Below are 16,488 nucleotides of genomic sequence, written 5' to 3' on the forward strand. Positions count from 1 at the left end.
CCAAATTTCCCTTTTCAAAGCATCCTGTTCTCATTTCATGGATACATCTTTGTTTCAAAATATTAATTACTTTTGAAGGTGGATATTTTTCTTTAAAAAATGTTTTGAGAGCAAGACAGATTATGTGTGGGGAAGGGGCAGAGAGAGAGAGAGGGAGACACAGAATCTGAAGTAGACTCCAGGGTCTGAGTGGTCAACATAGAGCTCAAAGCAGAACTCAAAATCATGAACCGCTAGATCATGACCTGAAGTTGGGATGCTTAACCGACTGAGCCACCCAGGCGTCCCTAGAGGTGGATATTTTTCTGATCCCTGGATTATATTTGTGCCCTACCCCTCTGCCCCTGGGCCCTAATAATGTCTGATCTTTTATGTGTTGGAGATTTTCCTCAATTATCTAGTGATCATGGCTGTAAGTTCATATTTAATAGTAGGCACTAAAGACCTGAATGGAAACCCCATGTATATGTAGGTATGTGTGTATGTGTGTGTGTGCGCGCGCATGTTTCTATCTATCTATATCCATAAAACTTGGAAATTAGTTGGCTTCTCTGAAGAGTGATAAAGTAGCAAGCTGGCTTTTCATCAAGGTACAACCAAAAGCAAGTGCCTGGAGATCTTTTCTCTAAGGCCAATTAATTTCTCTGAAGAAAATCATCCTGGCAGAGAAGCCTATACCAATGGCCAGCACTGTGGGGACATGATTAGGGAGAATGCAGATTTTCACCATATCCATATTTTCAATCCTATATCTAATCCAAGCTGTTATCCCTGGTACCCTGGAAACTCTGATCTTCCAGTTCATTTCTAAAGAGAACTAACCTCTGCCTCCTGCTCAAAAAACTGGAAGGACAAAAAGTGGTCACTTGACTTAAGGGTAGAAAAAGATAATTCAATGATTCAGTACACAGACTTGTAACCATTTTTTTCTTTTTAAATGTCCAAAGGCATCATCTCTGAATATAAACACCAGTTCTTCCAGGTACTGAGCATCTTTGCTGGCTACTGGCATCTTTCTCAGGCAATGGCATCTTTTTTGCAGGCACTCAGATTAGAGCTTCCTTGATTCTGGCTCTGCTAATTAAGTTAGTCTTTCTCTACCTCCATTTTATTTTCTAAGAATTTACTGAATTTGCTTTCCTTTGCTTTCTTGTTTCCTGTATTCTTGTGTGGTTAACTTTGTGTTATTTACTAAGATTTCAGGAGAGAAAAATAAATTCATAGTTAATCTGAAGTTTTAGCTGAACGTCTTCATACTGAATTGTAAATAATCTTAAAATATTGGATATGGAAAGGTTTTTCATGCATTTCCTTTCCTAGAAGTACTTGAATAAATTCTGGTACACATTTCTTAACAGAACAAATGGATGACCAAACACTCTGAAATCAAATAAATTGATATTTTTAATGCGGGTCACATTTTAATATAGTTTTAAAAATACTTCCAAATATAACTACAAATTTAGTCAGGAAAAATACCTGAAAGAAACATGTATCTTAATTAACCATTAGTACATTATTTTAAAGAATTATTTTCCTGAATCCTTGGCTTACTTCAATAGGTTTATAAAGATATAAACCTACTGATTTTTCCATTTGAATATTTTATACTAAATGCAATTTTCCCCAGTTGATAATTATAAATAAACCAGTTGATAAAAATTACATTTCTAAATAGGAGGAAAAAAATCTCCCTTAATTCCTCCCCTAAATTCAGCTTTCCTTCTATTGCAAAAATCTTTATAAAAAATGTACTCTTGAGTGCAGTAAAATCTCCATATTTGTTTTTTTTTAAATCAACAAATAGACACACCAAAATAATTCATCAAGACATAGCAAAGAAAGATTTAACAGGTCAGGCTTTCAGAGGAAAACACTGCCATGGAAGGCATTCAGGGAGACTCAAGTGGTTTGTTGTGGCAACCAGGCTTCAGGCTGATGCCATTACCACTGTTAAAACAGCTTTCCCTCCTTTAGGGCAAAGTATCAAATATCAGTGCACATTCCTTTACATGTTACAAAACTTAAATTTTTAAAAATCACCAATTTGCTTTAAATTAATTGCTTAACTCACCTTGAAAACCCAGATGGGCTGCGAGATATCCATGATTTAACAAAGTGGGTATTTCTAAGGGCCTAAAAGAAACCAGCTAAACTAATGAAGGGTCAGGAAGTTATAATGCAGTCAGAAAAGAGGGAGAGAAGTCAGATGCCTTTTGTGGAATGGAAGAGCAACAAATTTAATATCCATTTTGAAATACCGAAACATGTGGGGCTCGGTCTGTACTAAAAAAAAAACAGCAGTAAACCAAAAATATTAAAACATGAACCCTATCTCATTCTCAAAAACAATTTTCTGCTACATACATAAATAAAAAGTGCTTGTAACTAATAATATACAACACTAAAAAAAGTCTTGAGATCATAAATGGCCTATGTCTCACTGCCAGCAATGAGAGTGGTATATGCTAAAGGTATCATAATATTTACAAAAGACAAAAAATATATATATTCAGTTATAATTTTCTATGGTTCTAATGTTATCATTATGCCAATGAGAATAAAAGAACCTCCTTTTACACGGTAATTAAAACAAACAGATTATATTATGGAAGAGTAAAACGCAAGGAAATCCTCCATAGGGATTTCTGATGATTTAAGTGTTTGTACTAGCTCATAATGAAAAACATGAATAGAACACATTCTGGAAAAAAAGACTAATTTATTTGTTTTATAAGATAAAATATAATAAGAGATCTTAGTTTAGATGCCAAGAAGTGACAGCTTAAAGTGTCCTCTTAACCAAGAATAAATTCATAGTATTTCTCATTCACTTAAATAAGGCAGGAAGGGAAATTCTGATTCCTGCTACCTGCCCATCACTTTGAAAATTCTTATGAAGTTAAAATAAAAACACCTTGGTTTTTGGTTACTCTTTAAAGTCAAAATTTCCAAATACCCTGGAAGTAATGAGTTCAATTTGGTGTCATCATGTGTTCTGGGAAAGAACAGTAAGTTTACACTGACATTTCAGATTTCAAATACTGTGACCTATTATTTGTGAGTTATAATCTGCAGGCTCCATTTTTAAAATATGTGGGATGACACTGTCAATGCGTACATTGCCAATGAGACCTTTGAAAAACAATTCTTCAGTGATGGTAGCATTCATCAATCTCAAAGCTGGTAATCTGAGTAGTAATCTGGACAACCTAAAAAGTTAAAAAAGAGGAAAGAAAAAATAAGGGTATAAATAAAGATTTAGTAGAAAACTAGGAATAATTTCTGCATGTACCTAGTTTTGGTTTAATTTAATAAAGATCTAATTTTCAAAAGTTAAAATAAAAACTTAACTATTCTTGGGGCACCTGGGTGGCTCAATTGGTTAAGCATCCGACTTCAGCTCAGGTCATGATCTCATGGTTTGTGGGTTCAAGCCCTGCTTCCGGCTCTGTGCTGACAACTTGAAGCCTGCTTTGAATTCTGTGTCTCCCTCTCTCTTCCCCACCCTGACTCGTGCTCTGTCCTCTCTTTCTCAAAAATGGATAAGCATTAAACAAAAAGAAAAAGAAAAAAAAACAAGTATTCTCAAGCCTCAGAGTGTATGATAATCACCTGGGCGGTAAGTGCAATCTGACAGATTTCTTTGAAAAGCCTTGCTTATAACTGCTACACTGTGTTGTCTCTGCTTGGCCATATGGACTATGGAACTAAGTTATTAAAACAGAGACCAAATTATACCTTTAAGGATGACTTAGAAACTCAGGGCACCTGGGTGGCTCAGTTGGTTAAGCATGCAACTCTTGATCTCGGCTCAGGTCATGATCTCACAGTTCGTGGGATTGAGTCCCACATTGGGCTCTGCACTGACATACAGAGCCTGCTTCACACTCTTTCTCTCCCTGTTTCTCTGCTCTTCGCCTCTGTGTGCACATTTTCTCTCTCTCAAAATAAATAATTAAACAAATTTTTAAAAAAGGTGGCTTAGAAATTCAGATGAGATTGTAAGAACTGCAATATTTTGGGACTCAATGGTAATAAAAAAAAAAAAAAGGAAATGGTAAAACTGACAACAGTTACTACTGGGAAGAGCACAGATTATGGAATCAAGACCACTGGGTTCAAACTGTAATTCAGCTGCCCCCCTACCTGTGTGAATGTGTGTCAGCTGGTCTCTCTGTATTATGGTAAAGATTAATGAAATGATCCCTGCCAGTTTCTATGCTACTGAGGATCTTAAAGGCAGACCCATATCTTGCATTGAATACATATTATAAGTTGAAAACTGCTGATAATTTGAATCCCAAGCAGGCTTCTGCGCTGTCAGCACAGAGCCCAAATGCAGGGTCTGATCTCCCAACTGTGAGATCATGACCTCAACCAAAATCAAGAGTTAGACCCTAACTGATTGAACCACCCAGGTGCCTGATAATTTATTATTTTTAAATAAATCAGAATGTAAGAAACTGAGGGGCGCCTGCGTGGCTCAGTCGGTTAAGCATCTGACTTCAGCTTAGGTCATAATCCCACGGTTCATGGGTTCAAGACCCTGTGCTGACAGCTAGCTCAGGGCCTGGAGCTTGTTTCAGATTCTGTGTCTCCTTCTCTCTCTGACCCTCCCCTGCTCATGCTGTCTCTTTCCCTCTCAGAAATAAAACATTAAAAAAAAAAGAAGAAGAAAAAAGAATGTAAGAAACTGAGAAAGAGTTCTAGAGATTAGTCAAAGCACCTGGAACTTAATGGAAGTGAGGTCAGCAAACAACTGTATGTCAAAAAGAGGAAAAATTTAATTTGTATAATGAGGTATAAAACAACTTTTGAAACATTAATTTCAGTTTTGTCGTTGTTGTTTTGAAACAACATTTCAGTTTCATTGAAACTGAAAGCAATCACAACAAAACCAACAACAACAACTACAAAACACCTTTCCAAAAAGATTGGGTATGTTTGTCCCTCCTGTATTCTAAGGCCTTGTACCCAAACATTTGAGACCAACTGAAACCAGGATTATATCACCTTCCTGTAGCCAATACTCTACTTCTCAAATTACTCAGTTTTTGTTTGTTCCCAACAGCTGAGTTGCAGCAGTAAAACTGGCAGGAAGCAGGGTAGGAAAACTGGTTAATAAACTAAGGCTGATTTTCAAGGTGGAACTGGCTTATAAATCTGTAACATACTATCTGTAAAAAATTATTTTATTTTTAAAAAATGTTTATTTTTGAGAGAGAGCATGTGAGCAGCAGAGGGACAGAGAGAGGGGGAGACAAAGTCCGAAGCAGGCTCCAGGCTCTGAGTAGTCAGCACAGAGCCCAATGTGGGGCTCGAACCCATGGACCTCGAGATCATGACCCAAGGTGAAGTTGGAGGCTTAACTGACTGAGCCTCCCAGGCAACCTTGTAAAAAATTATTTTATGCAAAACATTCTTTTATTAGTATATAAAATAGTATTAGTAAACACATTTATATAGCTCTTACTATATATACACATTATATATTACATGTATGTACACTATATGTGTAATATACTATGTAATAGGCACTGTCCTAGGCTATTTACATGTAACAACTGATTTAATCACTATACTAACTGTAAAATGTGGGTACTGTCTATATTTAACAAAGAAACTGAAACACAAAAGCTGAATAACTTGCCCAAGATCATATAGCTAGTGAGTGAGTGATGGGGTCAGGAGTCAAACCGTGGTATTCTGGCTCTGAAAGCCATGTGCTTAACTACTACTCTCCAAGATCATTCCTCTTCAAAAACTGAGTTGGATCCTATAAATTTTTTTTCAAAGGACATTGTTAAGAAATATCTTGGTAGAAATATCATAAACCAAATTTCTAAATTACCTATAAAATAGTCGAATGGTGTTTTTGTTCATTCATTCCTATTTGTTCCCTTTTACAAATAAAAATATTTTACTTCAGTTGAAGAAAACAGAGTTTGGGCACTAGAGTCACACAACCCGGGCTCACAGGCAGGCCCTGCCATTTATGTGTGACCTTGAACAAGCAATTTAAGCTCTCTCTGCAGTCTCCTTACAGCACTTTAAGAACTGCATGAAATACTACCTGTAAATCACTCATAACAAGGCTCTACTGCTTTTAAAAGCATTAGCTATTTTAAAGGTCCAGGGTGACCAAAACAGTGAATTACTCTTGGGATAGAAAAAAATGAAATAACAGATTCACAAAAAACTTTAGGATGGATTAAATAGTATTCAACTTGTAGATACCTGTAGGTGTCATCTGGATATGTTTTGGTTATATAATCTTGAAATTCCACATACGCCTTTTCCTGAAATTTCTCAATTTGTTCCATGTTTTCTAGGCCTGGATGATCTGAAACATGAAAGAATATATTGTCACCCTAGTTCTAAATGCTCATTTAGTAAGACACAGAGCGGGGCACCTGGGAGGCTCAGTCAGTTAAGCATCTCACTCCTGGTTTTGGCTCAGGTCATGTTCTCATGGTTCCTGAGTTTAAGCCCTGCGTCAGGCTCCGTGTTGCTAGCATGTACAGCCTGTTAGGGATTCTCTCTCTGCCCTTCCCACTCATGCTCTTTCTCTCTCTCAAAATAAATTTTAAAAAAATATTGCAAATATTCAATAAGATAAAATTATATTACATCAAATCTGTATTCTCTCAATCTTAAGGAAAATGAAGGTGGCAAATTGGTTGTGATTAAAATGGAGATATATATTAACTTATGTGAAACATTATAAGAAGCAGTAAAAACAAACAAACAAACAAACCCAAAAAGCTTTAATCATCTTATTGGAATCACTGAGTATAAGAAGCAGGTTTCCTCAGATAATTTTATTATGATGCACAGGAACAGAAATACACACCAAAACAACAAATAGAGTCTAAAAGAACAATCGATTTTCCTTATTCAGAAATTGATCATTGGACTTACTTTCATTTTACTATATGTGAAAGCTAGAAACTGGCAGGAAAACAGGAGACATTTTTCTATCTGTTGGCAACTCTAATCAAATGTTTAGAAGTTTAACCATTAAAAAAATAATACTCCTCTTTCATTTGTCTTTTAGTGATGTCTAGCAAAATATGAAGAATTCAAATGCTGATGTGAACATAACTATGTCATTTCAATGATTTCTTTAACTTCCCTTCTCATACTTAGATGTCTAATATCCATAAAATTCACGGATTTAACGTGTATAATTTAGTAGTTTCTAGTATATTTGCAGTTAGCAACCATCATTACAAAACATTTAGAATAGAACATTTTTGTTACTGCAAAAGAAACTCCATTCCTATTAGTAGTCACTTTTGTGCTCCCCGCTTCGTAGTCCCTGGTAGCCACTAATCTATTTTATGTCTCTATAGACTTGCCTTTTCTAGACATTTCATATAAATGGAATCATATAAAATGTGATCTTTGGTAACTGGCTTCTTTCACTGAGTATACTGTTTTCAAGCATGGTACAGCATGTATCAGAATTTCATTCTCTTTAATGGTGGAATGATACTCTGCTGTATGTAGATACTACATTTTGCTTATTCATTTGTTGATGGATGCTTGGGCTGTTTCCACGTTAACTGCATCATTTTACATTCCCATCAGCAATGTACGAGGGTTCCCATTTCCCCATACCCCCAGCCACTGTACTGTAAATAAGTACATGTTTATGTACCTGGACTGAAGAGTACTATTGCCTTCAGGTAGGCATATTCATATCCATCAATGCAGAGTTTTACCATGCTGTTGCAGAACTCCTGTAGTTTAAAGATGTGCTCCATCAATAATTTTCTTCTTTCTGTTGACATTTTATCTTTAATTAAAAACAAACACACAAAAGCTTCTAGTTTTTGGCTAAAGTGTACATCTATTTTTACCCAAGATATTTCCCTCTCACAAATATTCAGCTTTGAATATAGCCAATCTATAAATGTTTAGAATTCTGTATCACTGCAAATAAAGATGAAACTAATTATCTTCAGACAGTGCTCAGTTAAGAAAAAAAACAAGCAAAACCCCCAACAAATTTAGTGTTTCTCTTTAAGATACATCTTTGAGAAGATAATCTGTAAAGATAACTTCCTGAAAAACTGGCCTTTTTACTCAGATTTTGGTAACAAGATTTAATTTAAGCTTAGATTTTTTAAAGTTACCAACACTACTAAAATAGAAACAAATACACAGCAAAAAACACTACCAAGACCAAAAGGAAAGTTGAATAGTTTTATAAGAACTTTTAAAATTTACAGTGTTTATGTTTAAAACACATCTGATTAGTCAACCCTAGCTTTAGCGAAGGTAGGATGTACATAACTCATTACAAATCATGAGAAATGAATCAAGACCAGGAGTCCACGAATAGGAATGGAATGCTACCTTTTAGCAGGATCTACTGCTGATGACATTTTAAGATATTTCTCTGCCCTCAAACAGGAAATAGAAGCCGATGATTTAAAAACAATGTAAAACATGCTAAGGAAATATAATGACTCCCAATTTGTAAATTATTCCTGAATTCAAAAAGCACTTCTTCCCATTTGAGGATGGGCATGCTTGTGGTTAGTCACAAGCCAATCTGAAGTTAAACATTTATAAATCAAGGACTGCCTATCTCCTCAAATAAATGAAAGCTGTAATCATCTTGGCATCAAGAAAAGGAAAAAGAGTAAAGATTGTTCAGTGACTCCACTACTGTTTAAGTGACAGAATATATCCCAATGAACGATTTTGTTGTGCTCTCGTTTGAAAATATTTTTGGGTGATTAATGGATGAATTTATCAAAATGTACAAATTATCTCAAGCAAAAAGGGTGTTGGTATCTAAAACATAATCAGCTACTTAACTTCTACTTTATAAAACCGATGGCCCCCCTTCCTCTTATATCCTAGAAAAGGAAATAAATAAAATGCTTCTTACCTTGTTGAAGGCTACTGTGAAGACAATTGACAAATGTTGCTAATATAGTTGCCACATTCATCACTTGCCAGCACTGGGCAAGACCAAGAGTAAAAAGTTCATTCCAATAAGCTTTCACCAATGATATGCTGTTTTCTTGCCTATTAAAACAAAACACATCAAACGCATATCAGATGTTAATATGTACTTTACAAACTTTACAACTGGCTCATCTATTTAAAAATAAAATATTACTGAAATAAAATTATTCTAGAAAGACCAAGTGGACATGGACCCAGTCAATTCTGTCTTATATAACGAATAACAACTGATGAGGAAAGCTTATAAATTTAAATATTAGCTACCTTACTAATCATTCAGCCAGTTTATAAGGTAGTATTGCAAACTAAAAGTTAGGGCTTTAACCCCACATTTCATGAAAACAGATGGAATACAGATTACTTTTAAAAATATTAAAAACAAAAGCATACATTTAAAAACTTTCCCAAGTTTTTTTTTTTTTTTTTGGTTTAAATTCAGGTAAATGCTTTTTTATGTAAGGGCAACTAGAATGATTTGATGATAGGCAAGCAACCGATTTCTTGGGAGAAATGGTTTGTTCTGTATGTTTCAGATAGGAAATTAGTATCCCTATAAATGAGATACCAAGGATTTACTAGGAGTAATGAAAGTAAGGTCCTTTCCTAAACTTCTGAATAAGAAATCTCAAGAGCATGAGAGAAAAAAGAAAAAATTGGAATAGAAGTCAACCAGGGTTTTTAAACATAGATCATCCACTGATTATCCATTTGAAATCTGGCTAATAAGATTCCCAGGTCTCAGCTGCTTAGCTATATAAAATGAAGAGATACCGTATGTCCTACACCCTCCTCAGAGTTATTACGAGATGCAAACGTAAGAGTTAGGTGAATAGGGCATGAAATAAAGTATATGTCGGTAGTATTCAAGGCACTGGAGAAATACCAATCAATAGGATGGATCAAGTCCGCCTCCATGAAACAGAAGATAAACATAGTAAAGAAATATTATTCCATATATTTTATATAAATATTATACACACGTGTATGGTTATATATAAAGTTTCAGATAATAAAAACTCTCCATTACTATAAAGTAGGATGATGCATCAAAAAATAGGGGGTGTTCAGGTAAGGTGGCTAGAGAAGGTCTGTCTGAAGGGCTGACATGTGAGTAGAGAAAGATGGAAAAGAACTTGAAAACAAAAAGATCCATGGCACTGCCAATTTGTTTTGCAAATCAAAATTTATTTGAGGGGCGCCTGGGTGGCTTAGTCGGTTAAGTGTCCGACTTTCGCTTAGGTCATGATCTCGCGGTTCATGGGTTCGAGCCCCACATCGGGCTCTGTGCTGACTGCCAGCTCAGAGCCTGGAGCCTGTTTCAGTCTGTGACTCCCTCTCTCTCTGACCCTCCCCTGCTCACACTGTCTTTCTCTCTCTCTCTCCTAGAAATAAACATTTAAAAAAAAAATTATTTGAAAGTGAAGTTTAAATGGAAAGAAATTCAGTCATTTTCAAATTTTCATATTAAAAGTGATGTAAAATTTCAATCTTAAAATTGAAGAAAATAGAAGAGAACAAGATACTATTTTCATGTATCAGAAGAGATGAATAAATTCCAGAATTGAGGAGGGTATGAGAAAATAAGAATTCATTCTCACATAAGCACTGCTGATGTGTTAACTGGCTCAGTATCTTTTTGGATGACAATTTAATAGTACCTATCATCAAAAAAATAGAACATATACCCTCTCAGACTCATCAACTCTTCTCGTTAGAACCTGTTTTATAGAACTACTCAAAGTAGGCAAAAGTATACATACAATGCAACAGTGCTTATTGTAGCATGGACAGAATAACTAAACTAGCAACAACACAAATGTCTACTAATAAGGGATGAGTACATAAATAGTAAATCCTGTAAAAGGAAATACCAGACAACCGCTAAGGAGAATAAATTTACAGTGTTGACATAGGAAGAAACCTATCATCTAAGCGTAAAAAGAAAGGCAAAGAATATGATATGCAAGTGTATATATGATTGTTAAAATATGACAATGAAAAGATCTGGTAGGATGCCAAACTGTTAATACTGAGGTTAGTTACCTCTGGAGGATGAAATTTTACTTTATGTTTCTATACTTCAATATTACTTTATTTTTTTTTTAAGTTTATCTATTGACTTTGAGGGGGAAGGTGCTTTGAGAGAGGGAGAGAGAATCCCAAGTAGGCTCCATGCTGTCAGCACAGAGCCTGATGTGGCACTTGATCTTGATCCCATGAACTGTGACATCATAACCTGAGCTGAAATCAAGAGTCTAATGCTTAACTGACAGAGCCACCCAGCGCTCTCTGAAGTTTTATTTTTATTTTTTAAATGTTTATTTATTTTGTAAGAGAGTACACATGGGGGGGCGGAGGGGGGAGAGGAGAATCCTAAGCAGGCTCTGTCCTCTCAGCAGAGAGCAGGGGAGTTGATCCCATGCACCATGTGGAGTTGGATGCTTAACTGACTGAGCCACCAGGTGCCCCTGATTCTGAAGTTTCCAAGAGGAAACAGTTAACCAAAGTAGTGGACACAAGACAGAAAAATGAATAGAGCCAACAGACCAAAAACAATCAAACCTCTTACTGGCCTGTGCTACACCTAGTACTAAGAAAGTACTTTGACATTGTTGTAGGAGACTCAGAGAAACGGTTAAGGAGTCACTGCACAGAGGATGATGAACACCAGAATTGTTTTGAATACCCGAAAAGGAAAAATGATGAAAACTGGCAACTGAGGAATATGCCACATTATTTTGTTTCCATAGGAAAAGAGCTAAATATGGAGATTAATTCTTGAAATATATCTATATTTACATCTTCATCTAAAACAAAACCCAAAATATCCTTGTAGTATAGCTAGCCACGCTTTTCAAGTATGTTTTCAGAAAGTTCATTAGGAAAGGAAAACAGCAAGTCTTCTTTAAAAAGAAGGTTCCTAAAAAAATGAAGGGAAAATGAGCACTGGCAATCTATTTTGCAGCAGCACTGGGCTAGATCATTTACATTCATCATTCTCAGTTAAGTAGCCTACCCAGCAAGAAAGCATTTCTGCATCTAATTTATAGATGTATAAATTAGTTAATAATTTAACTAATAAAGTACTATTAGTTAAGGAGCAAAGTTAGCAGATAAATAAATCCAGAATTTGAACCCAGGTGTTCAAAGTCTTTTTGTATAAATCATTACAAATTTTAGCAAGTAAGATACCAAGTGAAATTTCACAGTAAAGACCCCCCATTTAAAGCTAATATTTTGTGATGGTAAGGGCATGTTTGCTGTCAACTTTTTCTGTTAAAAACAAGCAATTATTATAATCATATAATAATTTGTATTTTCAAAACATCTTTCCTTCGAAAAGCAAAAGGAGCTGGATAGGGTAATTAATGAATCAGGTACTCTGAAAGCAATGCCAGTGTTATTAAATAAAAACATTAGGTTGCACAAAAGTATGTCAACTTCTTTTACAAAGAGATATAGGTACTTTTCTTTAACTATTGTACTATGTTGTTACGTTCATTAAAATACGTACATAGTACTAAGAGTTCAGATCATCCTTTACACTATTTATTTTGATAAAGTAACATGACTTTGGAAGTCACTTATGCCTGGGGATAAAGTAACTATTTGTCTCCTACACAAATAAACCCAAGGCATTGTATTTTACCTCGCATCTGTTTGAAAGGAAGGCATGGCCCTTAGGGAAAAGTAGTCAGCGATAGAGCAACAGGGCTGGTTTTAAACCTAGAGCTATGGTAAACATTACTTTGTTTTAGTGGGATTTAAAAGATTCAACTTTAAAGGCTTACCATTTAATGGAAGGTTTCTTGAATTACTCAGTAAATAAAGTCTCCTATAGCCAATACTGGTGGTTTAGAACTTTTGGTTATATGACAAGAATCTAGGCAGACAGGACTGCTGACAAATCATGCCAAGGGCCTGTAACGAACCTACTACTGTGCAGCCACCTAAATTATGCAGGTAGAAGTCAAAAACAACTGAATTCCTGTAAGTATTGAGACTACAAATTTTATAACAGAAAAGTAATATCCTTGTAAAACATAAAGCATTATAAAATACAAACAGTATTAACCACCCACTGTTTAAGATTCTTGAAGCTATTGTTCCCCTCTATTCAAGTAAGTCATCAAACAAACTCAACTTTACGAAAATGATTAATGTTGCCTATCTGTTTCTGTATGTATAATTAGGGCTTTGTTTCCAAGTTTTGTGTCTACAGATAAAAATGCAACCAATGTCAGTTTCTAGGAGACTCAGTAGCTTTTATTACCACACAACAGAATTTCCCACCCTTAGAACCTAGCCCTCTTGCATCTGCTTAAATCGAATTACGAATTATCTAGATGTGGATTGTAAGAGTTTACATAGCAATTAATGGCCTTAAATGCTATACGAATGCTTAATTCTAATCGCAAAGAATCCTGTGGCTGTTACATTGAAACCAATTTTCAGGATAGATCACGGGGAAGTGTGGCTGCCAGTGTAAAACTGTATTATATTTGGAAATCTCAGGCTTTATTTTTGGTTTCTTTAACATTTGGAGAATGTTTCCATGGGATAATCACACTTAATTTAACAGAAGTACTTAAGACCAACAGTGTTATATGTAAATTTATATCGTATTTTAATTTTTTTGTTAAAAAAACAGACTGGAGAAATTCTGAAAACTCTGTTATTTTGAGAGAAAGAGCTAACAATTGTTTTAAAGGTTAACCATTCTAAATCAGGCTTTCAATTTATGTAATTGGTTTAGTTAAGTACATGATTTAATGCATGGTATATCCAACACCAAATTACAAACCAAATTATAGCTGAGTTTCTATGTATGTTTTTCAAAGTCATGACTGAGATATGTTTTTTAGTTATATTAAAAAATATTCTTTAAGAATAAAGGATGGGAAATTATTTTTCCTATTTTGCAAATCGGAACAGATGTATAGGATACGAAAGTGTATTGCTTATGAACTCATATTGGTGAGTAGGGTCCTGTGACTAGAAAAATACTTTTCTAACAATGGGCTTAACTTTTTCTATGGTCTCTTTGTCTTTTCATATCAGTTACTTTAAAGCAATCTAAGTAAATCTGGCAAATTTTAGGTAATATTGATGTAATACAGATTACTGATGTGTTCCTTAGTGGTAGGTACTTCTAAATGATCAAAGTGGTACTTTTTGTATCCACAATTGGAAAACAATTATTTCTACTTTTAAACATATTCACTATATGTAAGTTTCAGCTCCGTATTAACATGCCTAGATGAACACTGAAACAGTGGGGGTGGGAGGGAAACAACAGTCCAAGATATACCTACAGCCTCCCTACCTTCAGGTCAAAGATGGCCTATTACAAATGCTGGCCATGATTTATCAGCTCCACTGCATACATTTCATTTGAATTATTAACACAAATTATGAAACATGGATACTCTTCCTACATAAAAAATATACTAATTGCCATACTTTGTCATATATATAACAAAACTTTAAGTTATAATGTTATACAGTTTTTTCCTTTAATGCAAATCCATCCAATATAAAAGTTCTTGCTTAGCGTATATTTGTGCTATAAAATCACATTTATACTCAAGGACTTTAAAACACTTACCCTAGAGCCTGGAAGGAAGGAATTGAAAGTGCCCAGTGCATTGACAAGAACAGCAGTCTAGAGGCAGACTCCCCAATGTAGTGCACATTCAGGTACTCAGGCATAGGAGAAGGCATGGTGAGCTAGTGTGAACAGGGACTGAGGTAAATGATTTTATGACAGTTCTAAATTATAATTTCTTTGAAAAATGTAAACATATCACATGAGTTTGATACAGTCACCAAAAGGCAAATCTTGATATAAGCCAAGTCACTGAATTTTACAGCTAAAAACAGGATTTAGAATGAATAGATTACAGCTTCTAACAAAGCAATACTCACACAAGCAGAATCCCACTTAATAAATCATGATATTGTCTGGTAGTATTTTTATTAAAATTTTTTCAATGTTCACTTGAAGAGAGACAGAATATGAGCAGGGGAGGGGAAGAGAAGAGAGGGAGACCCAGAATCTGAAGCAGGCTACAGGCTCTAAGCTGTCAGCACAGAGCCTGATGCAGGACCCAAACTCAGGAACCATGAGATCATGAGCTAAGTTGAAGTTGGACGCTTAACCGACTGAGCCATCCAGGTGCCCCTCTGGTTGTGTTTTAAAAGTTACTTTCTGTCTTGGTCTAACAATGTGCTTTTTTTCTTCTCTTCCTTTATTAATAATGATATATCACAAATTCAGTTTAAGGAGCAATCTTGTATGTTAAATGTTCCTTTCGTTCAGGCTGTGGGGAGTAACAAATTTAAATCTTACAGAGTCAGGAGAATGATAAGAGAAGTGGGCCTGCTGGTGCCATCTGGGAAGTGCATAATCCCAGATAAAGGGCACAGCTGTGACTCGAATTCCATACATTGAAAACATATGGCAATTTGAGCTCCTTAGCTGCTCTATTTTTCAAAGAGCAGGTTCTATGTGAAATCTCCCTACTTAATCTACAGGTAAAACAAAACGTGTCTGTGGCTATATACTCACAGGCTGTCAGTTTGTACTGCTGACTTCAGGTCGTGAATTTATTTTATTTTTTTTAAAGTTTATTTATTTATTAGAGAGAGAGAGAGAGAGAGGGAGGGACTGTTGTGTGTGTGTGCGCATGTGCGTGTCAGCAAGGGAGGGGGCACAGAGAGAGGGAGAGAGGATCCCAAGTAGGCTCTGCATTGATAGTGCATGACCTGAGCTGAAGTCAAACGCTTAGCTAACTGAGCCACCCAGGTGTCCCTCAGGTAGTTACTTTAAATGTGTGTCAATGGTTGAAAATAAATATCCCACATTAAAACACTTCTAGAAACATTTTTGAAAATCTCATTAAAGAGCACTTTTGGGGCTCCTGGGTGGTTCAGTCAGTTGAGTGTCTGACTCTTGACCCTGGTTCAGGTCATGGTCTCACGGTTTGTGGGTTCAAGCCATGTCAGGTTCCGCGCTGACAGTATAGAGCCTGCTTGGGATTCACTCTTTCCTGCTCCTTCCCCATTAGCACTCTCTCAAAATAAACTTTAAAAAAAAGAGCACTTTCACTGCTATAAATGAAATGTAATTTCACCCATAAGAAACACTAGCCTAAATTTCTATTACTATGGAAAATATTCTATGCTATAGTGTACTCTGTAGACAATAAAATTAGTGAGATAAAATGAGATGTAATAGCATTGGAAAAAAATACCTCAGATATCTAAGTAGAAAAAACTGTGAAAGAGTCTGTAGATGACCTAATTTATGTTAAACAGAGAGAGATTGTGTGTGTGTGTGTATACACATACATATGTATATATAAAAAGGACAGGAGACATGCCACATAGTTAACAGTGGCTACATTCGCAGGGGTGGGGTAGGTGCATGTACCCATATGTATTTTTCCGGGGAATGGATATATAGCTTTAACCAGATTCTCAAAGTTGTCTAGGATG

General features: G+C 35.5%; 1 protein-coding gene across 5 annotated transcripts in view; it reads right to left on the reverse strand.

The window, feature by feature from the left end:
• Positions 1 to 1,386: 1,386 nt before the first annotated feature.
• Positions 1,387 to 16,488, reverse strand: part of NR2C1 (nuclear receptor subfamily 2 group C member 1) — a 51,608-nt gene continuing 36,506 nt past the window's right edge. For 3 of the 5 annotated variants that reach the window (XM_039236608.1, XM_039236609.1, XM_039236610.1), the window contains exons 10-14: positions 14,597 to 14,718; positions 8,909 to 9,048; positions 7,667 to 7,804; positions 6,241 to 6,346; positions 1,387 to 3,212 (exon numbers count right to left, since the gene is read on the reverse strand). In XM_039236608.1, the coding sequence (XP_039092539.1) occupies positions 3,038 to 3,212; positions 6,241 to 6,346; positions 7,667 to 7,804; positions 8,909 to 9,048; positions 14,597 to 14,718 (681 nt within the window). In that variant the 3' untranslated portion in view covers positions 1,387 to 3,037. The remainder of the gene's footprint in view (positions 3,213 to 6,240; positions 6,347 to 7,666; positions 7,805 to 8,908; positions 9,049 to 14,596; positions 14,719 to 16,488) is intronic. The other 2 variants (XM_039236611.1, XM_039236612.1) reach the window with 2 other exon arrangements.

The sequence above is a fragment of the Hyaena hyaena genome, unplaced genomic scaffold, assembly GCF_003009895.1.
Source record: "Hyaena hyaena isolate Hyena2069 unplaced genomic scaffold, ASM300989v1 scaffold_113, whole genome shotgun sequence".
NCBI lineage: Eukaryota > Metazoa > Chordata > Mammalia > Carnivora > Hyaenidae > Hyaena > Hyaena hyaena.